Source organism: Rhamphochromis longiceps, linkage group LG20, assembly GCF_057381845.1.
Source record: "Rhamphochromis longiceps isolate RC_006_pf linkage group LG20, R_longiceps_female_GT1.1, whole genome shotgun sequence".
In the NCBI taxonomy this organism is placed as follows: domain Eukaryota; kingdom Metazoa; phylum Chordata; class Actinopteri; order Cichliformes; family Cichlidae; genus Rhamphochromis; species Rhamphochromis longiceps.
Window position 1 is genome coordinate 12,051,694 of NC_140576.1, and position 17,655 is coordinate 12,069,348.

Below are 17,655 nucleotides of genomic sequence, written 5' to 3' on the forward strand. Positions count from 1 at the left end.
AAGGAGGGAAAGAGTTTTAGGTCACATTCACATCAAGTGTGGTTAGTTCAGTTGGATTCTGGAGTGAACTTTTTTGGGGGGATTTTGTGCAGCAACATGGCTCCAACCACATGAGAAGGGAGTAAACGGTTGTCTGGCATGTCTAAATAAGCACGAGCACAGCAAACTACAATTAACGCAGCGTTCCCTCCAGACCAACAACTCATTAGTCCTGAATCACTCACACAGTATAAGCCCAGAGATAAATTCAGCACATAATAAATCGTGTTCGGCACGTACTCTCCGTGCGATCGGCTCCCGTCTCTATCAGACAGCTGCTGGCTGGTAGCTGCAGCTCGATAACAGCCCGGACTGTTTACTGATCCTCGCAGGAAGCTGACACTCATACAAGAGTGGCCTCTGGATTTTGTGAGTAAAGTCCATAGCTTACGCCTCAGCATATGTAAGTGAGAGTGGCTGGGGGAGATTTAGCTATCACAAGGAGGAATGTAAATTGTCAAACATTAGTTATGTCTGCTCGGAGCATTTGTTTGAAACCGTATTCTCTACTCTGTGAAAGCTGCTGGTCCTCTAGTGTGTTCTATTTGCATTATTTTTCAATTCAGTTCACTTTTAATTTTTTATGGCGAAAATTCCCAACAGCAGTCGCCTCAAGGTGCTTTATATTGTCAAGTCAAACGACCCCATTTGAGCAAGCATTTGGTGACAGTGGGAAGGAAAAACACAAGGGTCAGGGAGGGGCAGCCATCTGCCTCAACCGGTTAGGGGTCCCCATTATAATTTTTCCTTATGTTCCACCTCTGAAATAAAAAACCACTAAAACAGTCAAAGTTTTCTATCCATCCTCTTCTTCTCTTCGGGGGGTGATGGAGCCGATCCTAGCCACAAACAAAATTTTATTTAAAAAAAATAAAAAAAAAAATAGGCCAGTATCCATAAAAGTCAAAAGATCGGGGTACAGACTGCCCGAAATGGTCCGCTTTACATTGTTGTTTTTTCCCTCCTGACTCTGTCTGACGTCAGTGAGAGTAGAAACGAGGCCCCCCTCGCCCACTGCTCAAACCTATTGCCAAACCTGCTTAAAGGGAGAGTGCAGTGAGCTGAAACGTCTTGTTTTAGACAGTGGATGAACTGAGAGGGTACACCCGGGTGCTAACTAAGGTAAATAGCTTAATAGTGAAGCATGCAAAACCATTTTAGCAGAGCCCAAGAATAAAAATGCAGCTAGAATTGCACATGATAGCTCACCTTTTCATGCAGCACTTTAAAATATAGTTGCTGGATACAGGCAATGAGCAATAATCTGTTGCAGCAACTCGTAGCCCTACACTTGGAAAAATGTTTTTCCTTTTGTTTCCAGATTTTTACAAGATCCAAAAGACAATTTAGTGCACGACAGCATCCACATTTGATCACTTATTTCATTGTTCAAGTTTCCTCTTTTACACGAACCCACAAAATCCATATTGGCTCTAATGAAACAATGAGGTATGAAATCTAGATTTGCTACATGAAAACACTGCTGTAGTTGGGAAGCTCTTTGTTAGGGTTTAGTTTGGTTACTTTTGCAGATAGTTAGAGGTTGGGGACTCACCACTGAGTTTTCCTGCTGTGCCAACTGTTTCACCGTCCTGTCACTTTGTCAAGCTTTTCCCATTTGTAATGTTGACAGCAGCCCAGCCTCTCTCTCCCTCACACACAGAGTAAACAGAACCTTTCACGTGAGATGTTTTTTCTGCACATGTTGATCAAAGATCTTTAGTGTCAAGCAGGATTCATAAGCTTTATTTTTTTCTTCGAGGAACACCAGGATAAATAAATGCATTTTTAAAAAGGGGCAACGTTTCAATTTAAACCTAATGTTTTAGTTATTGTAGTGTGACAGATGAAAAAAAACTAACTTTGCTTAATATTTCCCATAAGTGGCCTTTTTTTTGGTTGCACTCGGGACTTGAACTGGAAACAAAAAGCCACAAAGCTCCCTCCCCACTCGTCTCCCCTGCTCATACGAACTGGAATCGTCTCATTAAGAAATTCCCAGTATGTCGTGTTTATAAACAGCCTCTTGTTCGTGTCTGGTGATGGATGGATGCGCCCTATCACTGACTCTTCCTGCTAACTCCCCAACATGTTTAACAATCTCTCTGCCACTGTTTCACAATCGCACACTATTCACCCCCCAACCCCACACACACACACACACACACTTACTGAACCCTTGATATGTTTTGTTCTGACCTTACTTCCTCTGTGGGTGGGCCCTTAGTGTTTTCAGTGGATTATATATGTTTAATAGTAAGAGAAAATGTGTGGGTACGCGTGGGTGTGCAACTCAGGGGTCAGTGTGAATCTGCTAATGAAGAAAAACAAAGCTGTCGAGGCCTCCCAGAAGCAGGTCAAACGCGGTCACACTGGGGGTTCAGGTCAGCAGAGGCAAAGGCCGAAAGGTCATAATTAAAGCCAAGTGCAGACCTTGCCCTCTACTGGGTGGAAAAAAAAGAAAGAAAAAAGAAAATGTGCGTTGTCAAGAAAGTAAACTGTTAGAGACGGAGAACCCCAGAGAGTTTTTTTTTTTCTCCTTTCTCATCCTAAATGACTCAATAAAAAACAGAGACTTTACTCAAAGTGAAAGCAGCAGAGCAAATATGGTCTGGATGAGTTTAATCTTTTCAGTACTCTATCCCAAAGTTAATTTACCAGACCTGCAGGTACATACTTTTGTGCAAAACACTGAAGATGAAAATGTAAAACATGAAGGTACTGAAAATCTGTGCTAAGCGATGTGACTTCATCACCAGTGCAATAAAAACTGATCCAGACAAACAAATAAGCATGGCACTTGGTGCGACCACCAATTAAAACTGACCAAATACAAGTGACTCTTTTGTTCAGTTAGACATCACTACAGTCATGTGTACCCTCCCCGGAAAACACCGGATTCAAGTTACAGGAGGTATCAATTACAGAGATCAGGGCTTCATGCAGTGGTTAGCTAGCTGACAAATGGTTTGGCAACTTAAAGCACCAGAATAAAAGAGAAACCTCTCAGTGACATCATCACTCCAGGCAGCAAGTTTATAATATCACATGAGCGTTGGCATCATATTGAGAGCTCAGGGGCCATGTTCACCTAACTTCTTAGTAAACAAGTGGCTCCTGCTGACAAAAGACATCTGGGCTTGTTATAATCCTTAGATTTATCACGTTTTAAAAATTTAAAGTGACTGAAGTTCTTTCCACGGTATCGTTATGAAAGCACCGGGGCACACAAAGGCTCACAAAAGGCCATTAGTAAAACAGGCGTCCCTGCTGTTGTTGGGAAGCCAATTACAGGAAGTTGAAAAATGTCCCCCCCGTTATAATAAAACTGATTAAACAGTAAAATTGTCATAATGGTAATCAAAGCAAATACAGGCTGATCACCTTTTCTGAAAGGATGTGTTATACTTTGCTACAGGTCCACCAAGCCTGCTTGATAGGAGATGGGTTTCAGTCCCTTGCTTGCTCACATGCAGCCGAGATGTTTTTACTAGAAATTTCAAGTCTGAGCTTGGAGACTTCAGTCTCAGGATGACGGGGATATTTTCATCCACGTCTGACACCCGAAACCTTTAACCGTCCCTTTAACGCTAAAAGTAAAACTCACTAAAAGTGAAGAACTTCAATTGCTGCTGTACTAATCACATACAAAACTTGATTGTAAAAATTAAAGAGGCTGACAGCATAATAAATACATCTATAACACCAAGTCTCCAGTTCAGATCCTGATGGCGTCAGAAAGATGATTGTAAGGATCCGACTGACAGCGAGCATTCGGTCGATCGCCACCGATGAGCTCTGGCTGTTCTGGTTTAGCTCCTGATAAGAGGTGCTGTCTCATCGTGGTTGACTTCCACCCGTGGCCGAGCGTTACGGTACATCAGGAACTGGACAGAGATCTGGATCACAGCGTTAAAGAACATAAAAATGTTTCGGTTTTGTTTGTTTTTAAATGCAAAAGCAGACAGTACCAGAGGATTTCACTCAGAAGAGTACAGACTCCAGCTGCTTCCTTAATTACTCATTTCAGTGAATATTTGACCGCAAAGTAATGAAAGACAAACACCATAATTCATAGTACAAAAAATACAGTCTACTATTCAGCAAACACTGACTCCAAACTGGGCTGAAGCGATCAACCAGCGTTCACAGAAACACGTCCACTATACCTTCCCATGTCCCAGTGCCGATTATGGGCTAGCTTTAAATAAGCTGCATAAGACAGTGACAGCAGAGATGTACCCCAAGATAAATATTTACACGCACTACCCACAATTAGGGAACCACACTGATCTGATGTTTGCTAAATGTCAGTCATCATCAGGCTGCTCCCTTCTGCACTGTCACTGTTAACTAAAAACAAAACAGCTTGTGGCTTCATTTCAACGCAGTGCAAAGAAAGAAGTAGCCTACAGGCTTCACTGAGGCAGCTTTAACTGACTTGTTTCTTTCCTAACCATGAACCCGTTTCCCTGCAACTATTAATATGCCATATTGTGTTCAATACACAATCAACTAATCCCCACTAAAGAGCTCTGCTGCCCTTCCGGTCAGAATTTCATAAATATGTGCCACATACATGCAGCAGAGGCATGAGGCCCAGCCTCCCCGTACATGTTTTCGCTTCTCTTAAAAGGATACAATAAGGTCTAAACTGAGGGTGCCGAGGCTGCCGATGAGCCAGGGCACGTGGTGGATCATGTAGCTGCTCTCACCCTGGCCCAGGTCAGGATTCTTCAAAAGGACGCTTAGACCATATGTAGTGTTTCCCAGGATGACCAGCGCGAACAGGAAGTAAGAAACTCCCTGTGTCGACTTCCTCTTGAACTGCAGGGGAAAACGAGACAGCAGAAAAAGGAAGTGAGGAAAATGTTGTGTTAATTTATTCACTTTTATTTACAAAGGAATGGATGACATTTCAACAGCCAATAAGTACACGGTTAGATGGATAAAGTCGAAACACTTATAGATTTTCTTTTTAGTTTTTGAGCTATCTACCAAAACATGCAAGTTACAGTCTCAGTTTAAGTGGGTGAGCAAGACTATGTGGGTTTACCAACTAAAATGCAACTGAATCAGGCTGACATCAGGTAAGAGACGAAGCAGTAGTAGTATAGCGCTTTTTAGTTTCGTTTTTAGCAAGGGAAACGGGCCGTTTCACTTGCATTTTCTCTTGTTCAGGTACAGCAAATTTCTTCTTTCACTTTAGTAAACATTTGCGAGCATGCTTTAGCTTACATATTGAACTTAACTGGATAATATTCTTTATTTAAAAGATAATTTAAAACTTGGAGCAGTACGTGGTCATGGAAATACTACTCTTGCTTGCCACTAGGACTTAAATAACCTTGAGACAAATTAAAGTAATTTTTCCCTCTTTATAACATTGGATTACTGACTACTGCCTACACTTTGCAGGATGTCGGGCAGAATCCTTTACACATTTATACCAGACCGTACTTTGTCATACTCACATTAGTGTATATCTGTGGACCTCTGGAACAGAGGTAGAGGACTGATGACACTGACCCAATGCAGAAACCAATAATCTCTTTAGTGGTAAAAGGCTGAAGAAACAGAGGGGGAGATGCTACTTTACACACACATACAAAAAAAAGTTTTCTTCAAATCAGTTTAGCAAATAAACAGGACTCACTGTGATAGAGCTAGTGCTAGAGGTTGAGAGCAAGGAGCGACTTCTGAACCCAGAAGAAATGATTTCCTTGTGGGGGCCTACATCTGGGAGTTGGGTGAGGCTTGTGGCAAAGCATAAGAAGCAGGATACGCCAACCACGAGCAAACGTGTCCTGCCTGGTGAAAGGACAACATATAAGTTACTCAATCAATTGACCAGACGACACCTCATCAGATAAATACAGGGTACACAGATTAACCTCTCGTCACGTCGATAGCACACAGGTCTAAAGAGGCTACAACATTCTAGGAGAGGTATTGGTTCTTCTATTGAAAACTGCTGGCAAACCACCCCCCCCCCCAAAAAAAGCTCACCTTGAGAAGCTTTGTTCTTCAGCTTGTAGTACGTGTACATACTCAGCATGATCAAGTCAGCTGCAACGTAATAAATAGCTGTGTATTGCTGAATGAAAAGAAGAGAGACAAACAAAACGACACAGATCAATGGAAAAAAACGACTTTCTTAACACAGATTTAGCTGTTGTCATGGAATTTGCTTTAAAAAAAACAAAACAACAACAACCAAAAAGCAGTCTACAAATGCTGTATGGATCAGTATTTCTATGCAGCCCATTGCGAAACTAAAACAACATGAGACAAATTTTACTGATCAAGAAATAGTTAGCTGACATAAACTTGAAAAGATAAGATAACCTTTATTAGTCCCACACGTGGGAAATTTGTTTTGTCACAGCAGGAAGTGGACAGTGCAAACGTTATGAAGCAAAAATTAGAATACTATAAGAATAAAATACTGTACACAGCTGTACAGAATAGAATAAAATACTATATACAGTAGAATAAACAGAATAAAATATACAATAGGATAAAAATAGAATACAAATGCTTAATACAACTGAGTAAAAGTACAACTTTGTCAGATAAAGAGTATCGCACTTAGTGTTATTGCACATGTGTGGATGTGTGTGTTTGATCAGTTTGAGTCTTTGTTGTGGAGTCTGACAGCAGTGGGGAGGAAAGAACTGCGAAATCTCTCCATCAATGACACAAAAATGACACATTTTCGACATTACACTGCAAACCACACAAAGTTGTTGTTTTTTTTTGTTTGTTTTTTTTTTTTTGGGGGGGGGGGGGGGGGGGGATTAAATAAAAGAAAAAACCAGTGACACATAATTTCTGATGTTTTACAAACACCACTGAGCATCCACCACTGCTTTTGATATTTTCTACATTAAACTCCACTTAAGGATCACATCCCTACAACTTACCTGAAGCGGAAGCTGATCTGCCAAAAATGACCCAATCAGATTACAAGAGTCACCTCCCAACCACAACAGCAAAAACCAAATGGAGAGCGCTTGATCCATATTCCCACTTTTCCACGAGTTGTAATACTGCCTGTAATCAGAGGCAGTATTACAATCAGCATTACTGATCTGACTATTCAGAGAGAGATGAGATGGAAATATACAGGTCACTTAGTTCAGTTAAGGTTTGCTCAGAGTCACAGACACCAACATAAAAACTTACGGAAATGAAGACACCAGGAAGCAGAGGATGGACAGGAGGCCCAGGTAGACGCTGGCCATATCTCTGGCATCTTGGGCACATTCCCCAAGGCCCTCCCAAACCCATTTGGACCCATTAGGACACAGAGAAGTGAAGTTTTCTGAAGTAGTCCATCCAAGGGTGGCGCGTGTGAGGACTCCGTCTGTGGACATTGTTCTTCAAGCTGACCGACGCCTCTGTAAAAACAACACCTTCAGCTTATGAAACCAGATCTTCACTACACAGTCACTATGATAGCACAAGCGCGGAGGACACTACCGACAACATCACATAAGGACCTCAAACTACATGCCGTTCGAAACAAATTGAAAACAGCCGCTTCACTTCCACATTCAGCTAGCATCGCCCTAAAACTATTTTCAGACGTAATACAAAAACAGATAACAAGAAACGGTCTGTTAGCTTAAGCTGCTAAGCGGCAGCTACCTGATAACCGTTTACTGGATCACGTGCGCGGCTTTTACGTGGATAACATCACCAAACGACCCCACTCATAGTAAACAAAGTGCTAAATTTATCTTGCCTGGGAGGTGTCGGCGGAGTCCTCAGAAGAACAAGTCAGAAATGGCAGGTAAAAACGAAGCAAGCGAGAAACAAACAGGTTCAGTGTGAGCTGATTGGTGGAGCGTCAGAGCCGTGAGTCACGAGTCACGTGATTACATACTCGTCATATGACCTGCGGTGCAAATTAAATGAGCTGGTCCTTTAAAAAACAAATTCAGTTTGACCCAGACGCGTTAACGCATTGATTTTAAACCAATATAATTTATCTGTATTTTGGTTATTTATAATGTCGACAAATTATTATATAATAAATAATTTTCTGATTCACACAATTTAGTTGTGAAAAGTGTATTTAGACGAAGGGACATGCTTACAGTACGTTTTCCCGTTATTGTCACATACCTGCAGAAGTGAGGCTCACACATTTCACATACTCCCATCACATATTGCCAAGTCCTGTTAAAGTGGTTCATTTGCTTACATTAGTTATTCTAGCCTTTGTAGTAGACCACGTCACCAATATTTACTGTATTTGAGTAAGCAGCATACACACGATAATTACATCAATACAAGTTAATCCTGCTGTATGTTAGAAAATAAAATAAAAGGAACTTTAAACTTCGACAGGACAACTAAGGCAATTTTATTAGAGGTGGCAAAATAACCTAATATTATAATAAAAATATTTCTGATCATTTGCATATTCCGCAACTAAATCCTACCTGAAAAGCACGATGAACTCCAACGTCAGATGTTGAACGGGAAAGCAGAGAGAGGACTCATTTCCTATTTTTTTTTTTTTTTTTTTTTAAACACTCCACGATAGCGTCAGCTGACTGTCAGATTGGCGACTCAGCATCTAAAGTCTCTGTTGTCAGCTCGCGTGGCTTTTATTAACAGGCTTCCTAAGTTTCCGATGTCACGTGGTCCTCGGAGACCAGTTTAAGCCATGACGCTCAAGTTTTATGTGTCAGAGTCATTACAACACGAAGAAACGCTGAGGTCGGTGTCGGACTTCCTCTAAAGGAACACTGCATCAACTCAAAAGAATCTAAGAGGAAATTATTCCTTTTTACTGACTGAAGTCTGTTTAATGCCTTTCAGATACTTTAATGTAGACCTGGAATGATGAAGGTTTTAGGTTAATAGAATAGTTACTCACTCCTTTAGTTAATGAGCCTGCAGCTTTAGTAAGCCTGATGATGTGCCAGAGTAAATTATTGACTGCTGATGTTACAAATGTATCAGATATTGTCTGTATAGTCGCTATTGTTGCCGGTAAACGTCAGGCTTTTTGTGCTTTCCTTGTGACAGGTGTGTAACTGGACTGGAGGCTTTCTATAAAGAAATGTAGCTGTGACTGCTGTGAGCGGCACCATTCTGGACAAAGGAATATCCTGAAATCCAACCCGTAACAGGTCTAAACTAGAATTATCCGTCATCATAATGACAATACAGCAAACTCTGATAACCTCAAATCTATTCCACACAACACATTCTCTTTGTTATATTTCAAGAACAGGTTTTATTGATGACGCACCCAAACATTAATACGGCAGGAACACCTTCAGTGAGCTAGATTCTCTTATTTACACAACGTTTCCACAAAGTCATACAAATACTTGGTAGGCTTCTTGTCAAAGTATATATTTAATACATTAAACAGAACAGGGGGTTTCTTTGTTTTTATAAAGCAATTGTCACAACAAATCTACATATGAAAACGGATGATAGAAAAGAAACAACCTTTTCCTAACTACTGCAAAACAAGTTCTACTTCAAAATCTTTCCAAGCGAATCTGAATGTCCATGAAATAATAAGGGAATGCAGCTCTTCCATCTTTCAGTCCGTAAAGAGTTCTCAGAAAAGCAGATGTCTAGTGTAGTTGAGAGTAATTCTTTCAAAAGCCAAGGATGAAATAAACCAAGCTTCTTTTACAGAATCTCTCATCTGTTTTTTGTGTTTCCTTTCTCCAAAGAGAAGTGTGGGATATGAGGAAGGCAGTTTTTCACTTCTCTCATTTCCTTCGTGATGAGGGTCTCACTTGATGTGGACCACTTTCTCATCCGTTTTCAACCGTTTGCGTCGGGGCTGTATGAAGTCGTCCTCGGAGTCGTCTGTATTGTCGTCCTCCTTTTCTTTTTCTTGCGGAGATTCGGGTTCAGCTGTTTCAGGAAAGCTTTGGCCTGGGAAGATCTCCTGCAACTTCTCCTCAAAGTACAGGCTCACTGCCTTGCCGGATATCGCCATCTCTGATCCCACCTGTCAGAGGAGGAAGAGGAGGAGGTGGGAAAAGGAGTGACATGAAGGAAGATTGTGTGAGAATGCCATTGGGCAGAAAGAATGAATAGGTTGAAGCGGGAAGGGGAAGAGGAGAATGAGGAGACAAATTAGATCTGGTTAAGACTCCTGATGGCGGGGTAACCCCGGCTCAACCTTGATGTACAGAGCAAGGATTTCCTGCCTCCCTGTCCCACTGTGGCTCCCTGAAGCATTTCCACAATAAATGGAAGTTGCAAAGTTTTAGTGATCTAATCAGCCAGTAGGGTCAAATATAGTATCTGACTATTTAAAGGTTGTTGAAATCCTCAGACGCTCACTATATGCACAAGGCACACACGTGCATGTCAAATAGAAACAAAAAAGCTGAAATGTAACAGCCTCCACCCTTTCCAAACAAACAAACAAACAAACAAACAAACAAACAAACAAACAAACAAACAAACAAACAAACAAACAAACAATAAAAAAAAGTAGTAGATAGGCACTGGATGCTCTATGGCTTACACGATAAAACTAAACAGACTTAAAGCCATCAACAGTCAAACAGAAACACTTTTAAACAGATTTATTTTGATTCTCCAAACACCCTCTCATCTGACATACTTTTCTAAACAGTGCGCAGTCAAAATGACACTTTAATCTTCATACATCATCTAAGGAAATTCTCTTCTCTTTAATAAAGGGGTACAACTTTTCTTGGAGCCTCAGTGGGAGGGGGCAGGAGATCTGCACTCCATTTGAAACGGCTTACCTGTGTATTAATCTGTTTCTCCTCATCATAAACCTGGATTATTCGAGACATCTAAAAAGGGGCAATAACATTACAACAAAGACAGTGAAGCAGCAGGGGGAAAGAAAAGAGTTCACAGCATAGGCAGGTAACATAATAACAGATCAGAAATCTGTTCGGGCCTTCTGTGCTCGAATACAAAAGTGCGTATCCCCATTACTGCAGAAATTAACAGCAGGTAAAGATCGCACAGGATACAGGAAGCCACACGCAGCTAGTGATAACTTTAGTGAATACAAGTTTAGCTCTCTGGCATCTTTTTTCCTGTATCAACAACAGTCACATTTCTTGTTTTAAAGCCCCAATTTCAATGTAAGTTTACATTAAAATGTAAATCGTACAGAATGCAATGAGAGTTATTTGTAAATCTCATAAACACAAACAGTGAAACACAGAAAACATCAAATGTTCAAACTGAGGCATTTTACTGTTCCACAAAACAATATTAGCTCAATTTGAATTTGATGGTAGCAACACATCTTTTTTTTTTTTAAAAAGAAAAAAGAAAAAAAGAAAGTTAGGACAGGACCATGTTTACCACTGTCTAGCATCCCCTTGTGTTTCAACAATAATCTGCAAACATATGAGAACTGAGGAGAGCTGCTGCTGGATGTTGGGGAGAGGAATGGGAGAGGAATAAGCAGTCCCATTCTTATCTCATGGAGGACTGTAGCCTGCTCAACAGTTCTCGAATTTCATTGTCATTTTCATTTCCACTTTGTCTCACTCCATTTTAAATGAGCGTTGGCCCTGAGGAGACAGAGTTTCTGGATCACGTTCATATGATTTTTTTTTCCATATGTGTCAATTTCAATGTCATCACCATTTTTAGTACCACTTTCTCTTCCAGACCTTTATTGGCCCCATCCAAGCTGTTTTGAGACCTGTTGCTGACACCAAATTGAAAATGAGAAAATAAGTCCCAGTTTAAACATTTTATGTTTTCTATGTTCCATTGTGAATGAAACATGGGTTTATGAGATTTACAAATAAATGCATTTTGTTTTGGTTTTTTTGTTACACAGCATCCCATACATTTTTTAAACTGGTGTTCTTTCTCTAACAGAAGCGCATCTCTGATGTCTCAACCACTGGTATGTAATAAATGTATCTTTGGAAGCGACCACAGCATTTAACATGGGCACATATGCCATCAAGCAGCAGTGAATTCCTAGCTGGTCACACCTTTACCATTTTCCTCTTTCCTGACTCTCCCCGTTTCCCAGCTATACTCACTTCTATCCAAATGAAGACAAAAAAAAATGCCAAAAACGATAAACTATAAATGAATGACCTAACTTTATATTTTGCGACTATCATAATCACTGGAATGACTCACTGATATTTGGCAACTCTCACTGAAAACCAGAAAGTATTACATTCCAGCTAATCACATGATGTTTTGACCAACATCCTTCACAGATGAGAACCATACTTGCTGTTAATTTCAGTCACATTATATTACACTGCATCTATATAGTGAAGCCATGCTACAAGGCTCAGTGTTCACAGTCAATATTAGCCAGAACTGTAGTCCAGACTTCCTGATAAACCACCAGCATTTCAGTGCCACGAAACAACAAAAATAAATACATCCATGTGTAAAAATGCATTATTTCTCCTAAGGAGAATGTAGATGAACATTATGTGAACTGTATTAAAAATAAACAGGTAATCACAGCCATCCATTAAAAAACAAAAATGTGGGGTTTCATTATAACGCAGACGGTGTTAACAGTCACACGGTGTTCTTGCAGCCAGTGTAAAAAGAGCACAGTGACACTCACTCCATCCTTCAACAGCCAGTGTTAGTGTACGAAACTGAACACACTCTACCTAAACACCCAATTTCCCCTCGAAATACCAGGCAGTGTTCATAATCAGGTTAGACAAATATGACGGTTTGCCTTTTATTGTTTGACCATGAAAATGGTCAAATAATTCAATTTTTTGAATCGGCAGGCAATTCAAATATCAAACCATATCAGTCTAACCCACGTCTGCATGCACACACAAGCAGATGCCATTCCCTGAAGCAGTCTCAAGACTCATGCTGCTCACCTCGTTGTATTTCGCACAGTTTTTGAAGACCAGGCGCATATTGGACACAAACTCCTGGACAGACTGGTAGTACTGGGAATTCCGCAGCTGCAGCTTCTTCTTCACCTTCTTTAGGTCCATGGGCTGCTTGATTATCTTGTAATAGTTGGGTACCTAAAAAAGCAGGTCAGATAACATCTCAAATTATTTCACATGACTCCAAATATTTTTCTTTTGGTGAGACGTAAACAACGTTTTTAGATTATAAAGATTTTAGAATTTAGAGATTTCCCCAAACCCCAACAGCAGATCAGACGTTTAGAAACAAAGATGCATTTAAACACTGTCATAACCCACAACTGTGGTAGCAGTAAATTGCAGCCATGCTATAGTGCAGTCCAATATAAATGGGCATACAGCAAAATGAAACCCATTATTAGCACAGCATGTTTGAGTAACTTATACCGAATACATGCCAAAGAACATGTGAAATAATACGGTACAAATACATTACTTTACACAAACTTGTGTGGATTTTGATATCTGTCGCAGGAGATCCTACCCTTTGGACCTAGTGTCGTAACTTCTAAATTTCTAAAATTCTAAGGACAAGAAAGAGCAATGAGAGGACAACCTCAGTTTTTAGATGGCCTCTGGCCATGAAAATCAAAATACCACTTCACTTTTAAAATGTTAAACTTTTTCTTTCAGCATTTCTGCCTGTATTTGCAGCTTGACAGTAAGGACAGGTAAGAAATGTGAGGCGAAAACAAAGAGGAAGACCTGCAAAAGGCAGGTGGCTGGGACATAGAAATGCTGTGGTCACATTGGCATGTGCTGCAAACCACCAGAACACAGGAAGATCCCTCCCGAAGAATCAGTTAAAAATATAAAAGGTGGTTCTATATGTGGTAATAAGAGCCTGACAAGAACAGAAATTTTTCAATACATCAGAAAAAAATTGTAAGAAAAAAAAATTTTAAGCAAAAAAGTGGGGTAAGTGTATCCACTGAGACCACAAGCTACCGTCAGTTCTACAGTAATCGTATGGGCTCAAAATGTGGTCATAAATATTTTGTACTTGTAAATCGGTTTTGTACTTGTAAAAAAGATTTGTATGTGTAAAAAAAAAAAAAAAAAAATTGTGCGTGCGTAAAAAAAGATTTGTGCGTGCGTAAAAAAAATTTGTGCGTGCGTAAAAAAAATTTGTGCGTGCGTAAAAAAGATTTGTGCGTGCGTAAAAAAGATTTGTGCGTGCGTAAAAAAGATTTGTATGTGTAAAAAAGATTTGTGTGTGGACTTAGCCCAAAAAAAACCCCTGCAAGTTACAACTACGAATTTTGACCCTATTTTTCTTCCTTTAAGCTGATTGGTCAATGTCATGTCAATCACAAATTAAACAATCCAATCAGAGAACAGATGGGTTTGGCTGTCGGAGGGGCACTTTTTTGAACTGCAGGTCCTTGAAGGGTAATCTCTATATAAATATCCGATAGCAGTTAGGTCCCCTTACTTTCAGCAGCTGTTGAAAGGAAAAAGTTGTGGTATATCAGTGGTTAGAAATACATTATTACTTTAGGATTCGTTTAACACAACGCCAGGGCTGACCCGGGACCATTGCTGTGAGTCACAGCGCGCAGCATAAAAGTCCTTTCACATCGGACGCAGGATGTGCTGCTAATGCTAACTGCTAACTAAAAGCAAAGGATCCAGAATTTGCTGCTGGCTGCTGAGCTCTGAGTTTTTGCAGCAGCTCTACCTGTGCTAGATGCACCTGCTCCTTGTCGTTTTTATCTCTGACTTTATGTGAACTACAATAGTTTGTGGTGTTTTTTTGCTAGTTCTTTAAATGTTCAATAAAAACATGTATGCTAATTCATAACGAAGAAAGCTTTGTAATGAAGACTGTCATTTCCAAAACACTGCCCGCCCCCACCCCGCGGTCCGCAGCGCTGTTGAAAAGGCTGTGGAAGTCCCTGTATTAAACACGTAGTCCTGTGACACAAAAATCACCAAACTCGGACGACCACAGACTGTTTTCCTTCGTGGTGATGAAGGAAAACGCTGGGTTGGCATGTAAAAGGGCATTTATTCCCTTCAAAGACCTGCAGTTCAAAAAAAGCGCCCCTCCGACAGCCAAACCCATCTGTTCTCTGATTGGATTGTTACATTTGTGATTGACATGACATTCACCAATCAGATGAAAGGAAGAAAAATAGGGTCAAAATTCGTAGTTGTAACTTGCAGGGTTTTTTTTGGCTAAGTCCACACACAAATCTTTTTTACACATACAAATCTTTTTTACACACGCACAAATTTTTTTTTCACATACAAATCTTTTTTACAAGTACAAAACCGATTTACAAGTACAAAATATTTATGACCACATTTTGAGCCCATATAATCGGACATTTATTAATTTTGGAAGAAAAACAGAAAATACAGGAGTTAATGTCAAACAACACACGAAATGAGGAACAATTAAATTTTGCTAACAACACAAGGAAGTAGAATCTTCACAGCAGCAATGGTGGTGCAGCACAGCTGACACAGTGCTACTTACAGAGCTAGGAACAGGTTCCCTAAAGCCCACGCTGAGCTCATGACAGAAGATGTACAGCAGGAGGCGTTCACATTTCTGAGGACGTAAGAAGAGAGAATTAGTTGCCTTGTATCAGTCACATCAATGTGGATTACTGTGGTTGTTTTACTGACCCTTTGGTCCTCAGCACTCAGGCCCGGCTCTCCTTTGCCCTTCCTGCTATCATCACAGTACTCTATTTCAGGGTTGGTTATACTCCGACAAAACGTGCAGAGAAAGTCGCCCCTGTGACACACAAATAACACACAGCACATTCAGAATCGCATGGAAGTGTGTTTGGGGGTTTAAAGAGATCAACGCATCTGCTGGTATCACAGCCTGTGACTATTATTCGGCTATTATATTACTAATGTCTTTCTTTTTTCTGTTGCATCTGTGACTTCCTGAAATCCACCCAACTACTTTTTATTTTAATTTATTGTGCTTTTGAAGTTTTATTGCATCTATGTTTCACAGAGTGACCTTGTAAAAATAAGATTTTAATCTAAAGCATTTGGGAGATCTGTAATCTTTTTTTAGGGGACGTCCAATCAATAAAATAAAATAAAACTCCATTGTAATCACTTACTTTGGAAATATTTTTATGGTGGGTACATGGCATTTCATGTGAAACACTTTGGGGCACCGGTCACAGCACAGCAGATCACCGCCATTGATACAAACAGCACACCAGTCTTCATTTGGGTCATCCTCTTTCCCTTCAACATTCCCGGTTCCAGTAGAAGCCTCACTCCTTTTGGTTTCTCCCCCCTTATTTGAGTTTCCATTAGTGAGTGGAGCAACTGTCGTGGTGCTGCTGCTCTCTGTGGCTGACGAGGTAGTGGAGCTCATTGTGGTTGTGGAAGAAGATGACGCGGCTGTACTGGAGTCATTGAGTCCAGAACAAGGTGTCTCAGACTGAGGTTCCGTTTTGATGCGCTCGCCTAGAGCCTTGAGAGCGTCTTGGCCTGCAGATACAGCTCCCACTACAGGATGGGGGCTGTTCTCTGGACTGCTCATCTTCAGGGGAAAAGCACACACAAAGCAGTGTTTTAATGCAAAACGACAATATTTGACAAAATAAAGACACTACTCTAACTAAATACAGCTTTGTCAACAGTGTTATCATATCACTTTTCTGTTGAATTTGCAGTGCTGTACTGCAATATGATATTATCACATTACAACTGTATATATCATACCATGCAGGCACTCCTTCCAGCATCTTTCCCCCGCTCTGTCTTCAGAGAAGAAGCTGGACAGCTATAGCTGTCATCTGTACCAGGCTCCTGCTTCACCGTCACCTGCTCCACTGCTGCTCCACCTCCTGGCCCTCCCCTTCCTGCAGAACTACAGCTGAAACAGATAAAAACAAACCAAATTTTATCATGCTTCCTCATTTATATATAATTGACTTATTATGAATAAACCTGCATAACTGGAAAAGAACATGAATTTTGTTCTGACCCAGTCGTTTTTGTAAAGCATTATTTTTAAATAGATGGGCTAGAGAGGGTTATTTCATTTGAAATAACTTTTATTTGTTCTGCACTCTTATTTTCTCTGTCCAAACAAACCTTTCTATTAATAAATGCAGAACAAAAACGCACGATTTCTGAATCAGAAGAATGGAGATACAAGAAGGAAAATGCAAAGTTGTCTGACTCCCGTTCCAGACCACATACAGTTCTCATGTTAAGATGTAAATAACATAGCAAAGATTAAAATTACAGTTGCCAAATTTAACATCACATTTAACAGTGAAAACACTGTGAAATAGAGCACCTTTAATACATCTTGCCTAGGAGAAGCAAAGACTTCCTGAAATCCTGGATCTACAGAGGAGACACTATTTGTTTTCTGGTGATGCTCTGATAGGAGCATCATCTTATATCAAGTTGAGTGCAGCTCAGACTTTCAACAGGTGACTAAATCAGCCAGTAAGATGTATTTGTTTTAATGTGGTTGTGTTGTCAGCATTTCAAAGATGCTAAGGAGTCCTTCAATTAGTTTTAATACATTTGTCTGAATCTCAGCACACAGCAGACTCCTGTACACTCATCCTGTGCATTCATCCTGTTGCCTCCATCGGCACTAAAATCATCAGTGTGCGAGCATTTCCACTGATTGCCCAAACTATAACAGAAACACCGCTTATCTTGAAAGATGAGATGGTACAAAGAGTAGTTG

The 17,655-nt window shown here is 40.3% G+C and overlaps 2 protein-coding genes across 5 annotated transcripts in view; both read right to left on the reverse strand.

Annotated features, from left to right (window-relative positions):
- Nucleotides 1–2,512: 2,512 nt before the first annotated feature.
- slc66a1 (solute carrier family 66 member 1) lies at nt 2,513–8,628 on the reverse strand. Of its 2 annotated transcripts, none has more exons than XM_085394517.1 (8): nt 8,493–8,628; nt 7,228–7,442; nt 6,966–7,095; nt 6,049–6,136; nt 5,696–5,850; nt 5,514–5,606; nt 4,681–4,866; nt 2,513–3,938 (listed from the first exon to the last, which is right to left on the reverse strand). In XM_085394517.1, exons 2-8 carry the CDS (start codon nt 7,416–7,418, stop codon nt 3,852–3,854), a joined length of 930 nt encoding a protein of 309 aa, XP_085250643.1. In that variant the 5' UTR covers nt 7,419–7,442; nt 8,493–8,628; the 3' UTR covers nt 2,513–3,851. The 2 variants fall into 2 exon arrangements, with proteins under 2 accessions (XP_085250643.1, XP_085250642.1); XM_085394516.1 differs by lacking the exon at nt 8,493–8,628 and adding an exon at nt 7,790–7,909 and having other exon boundaries at nt 2,515–3,938.
- A 644-nt stretch (nt 8,629–9,272) lies between these two features.
- Nucleotides 9,273–17,655, reverse strand: part of trim33 (tripartite motif containing 33) — a 35,232-nt gene continuing 26,849 nt past the window's right edge. For 2 of the 3 annotated variants that reach the window (XM_085392756.1, XM_085392758.1), the window contains 7 exons: nt 16,668–16,821; nt 16,055–16,485; nt 15,600–15,711; nt 15,448–15,522; nt 12,906–13,058; nt 10,806–10,856; nt 9,273–10,033 (listed from right to left, as the gene is read on the reverse strand). In XM_085392756.1, the coding sequence (XP_085248882.1) occupies nt 9,812–10,033; nt 10,806–10,856; nt 12,906–13,058; nt 15,448–15,522; nt 15,600–15,711; nt 16,055–16,485; nt 16,668–16,821 (1,198 nt within the window). In that variant the 3' untranslated portion in view covers nt 9,273–9,811. The remainder of the gene's footprint in view (nt 10,034–10,805; nt 10,857–12,905; nt 13,059–15,447; nt 15,523–15,599; nt 15,712–16,054; nt 16,486–16,667; nt 16,822–17,655) is intronic. The other variant, XM_085392757.1, reaches the window with a different exon arrangement.

Excerpts from the sequence above, each read along its gene's own strand:
- slc66a1 (XM_085394517.1), bottom strand. The coding sequence starts at position 7,418 with ATGTCCACAGACGGAGTCCTCACACGCGCCACCCTTGGATGGACTACT. Across the intron at positions 6,137-6,965 it reads CAGATCAGCTTCCGCTTCAG|CAATACACAGCTATTTATTA; the intron begins GTAAGTTGTAGG and ends CTTTTCATTCAG. Across the intron at positions 3,939-4,680 it reads CCCTCAGTTTAGACCTTATT|ATCTCTGTCCAGTTCCTGAT; the intron begins GTATCCTTTTAA and ends GCTGTGATCCAG.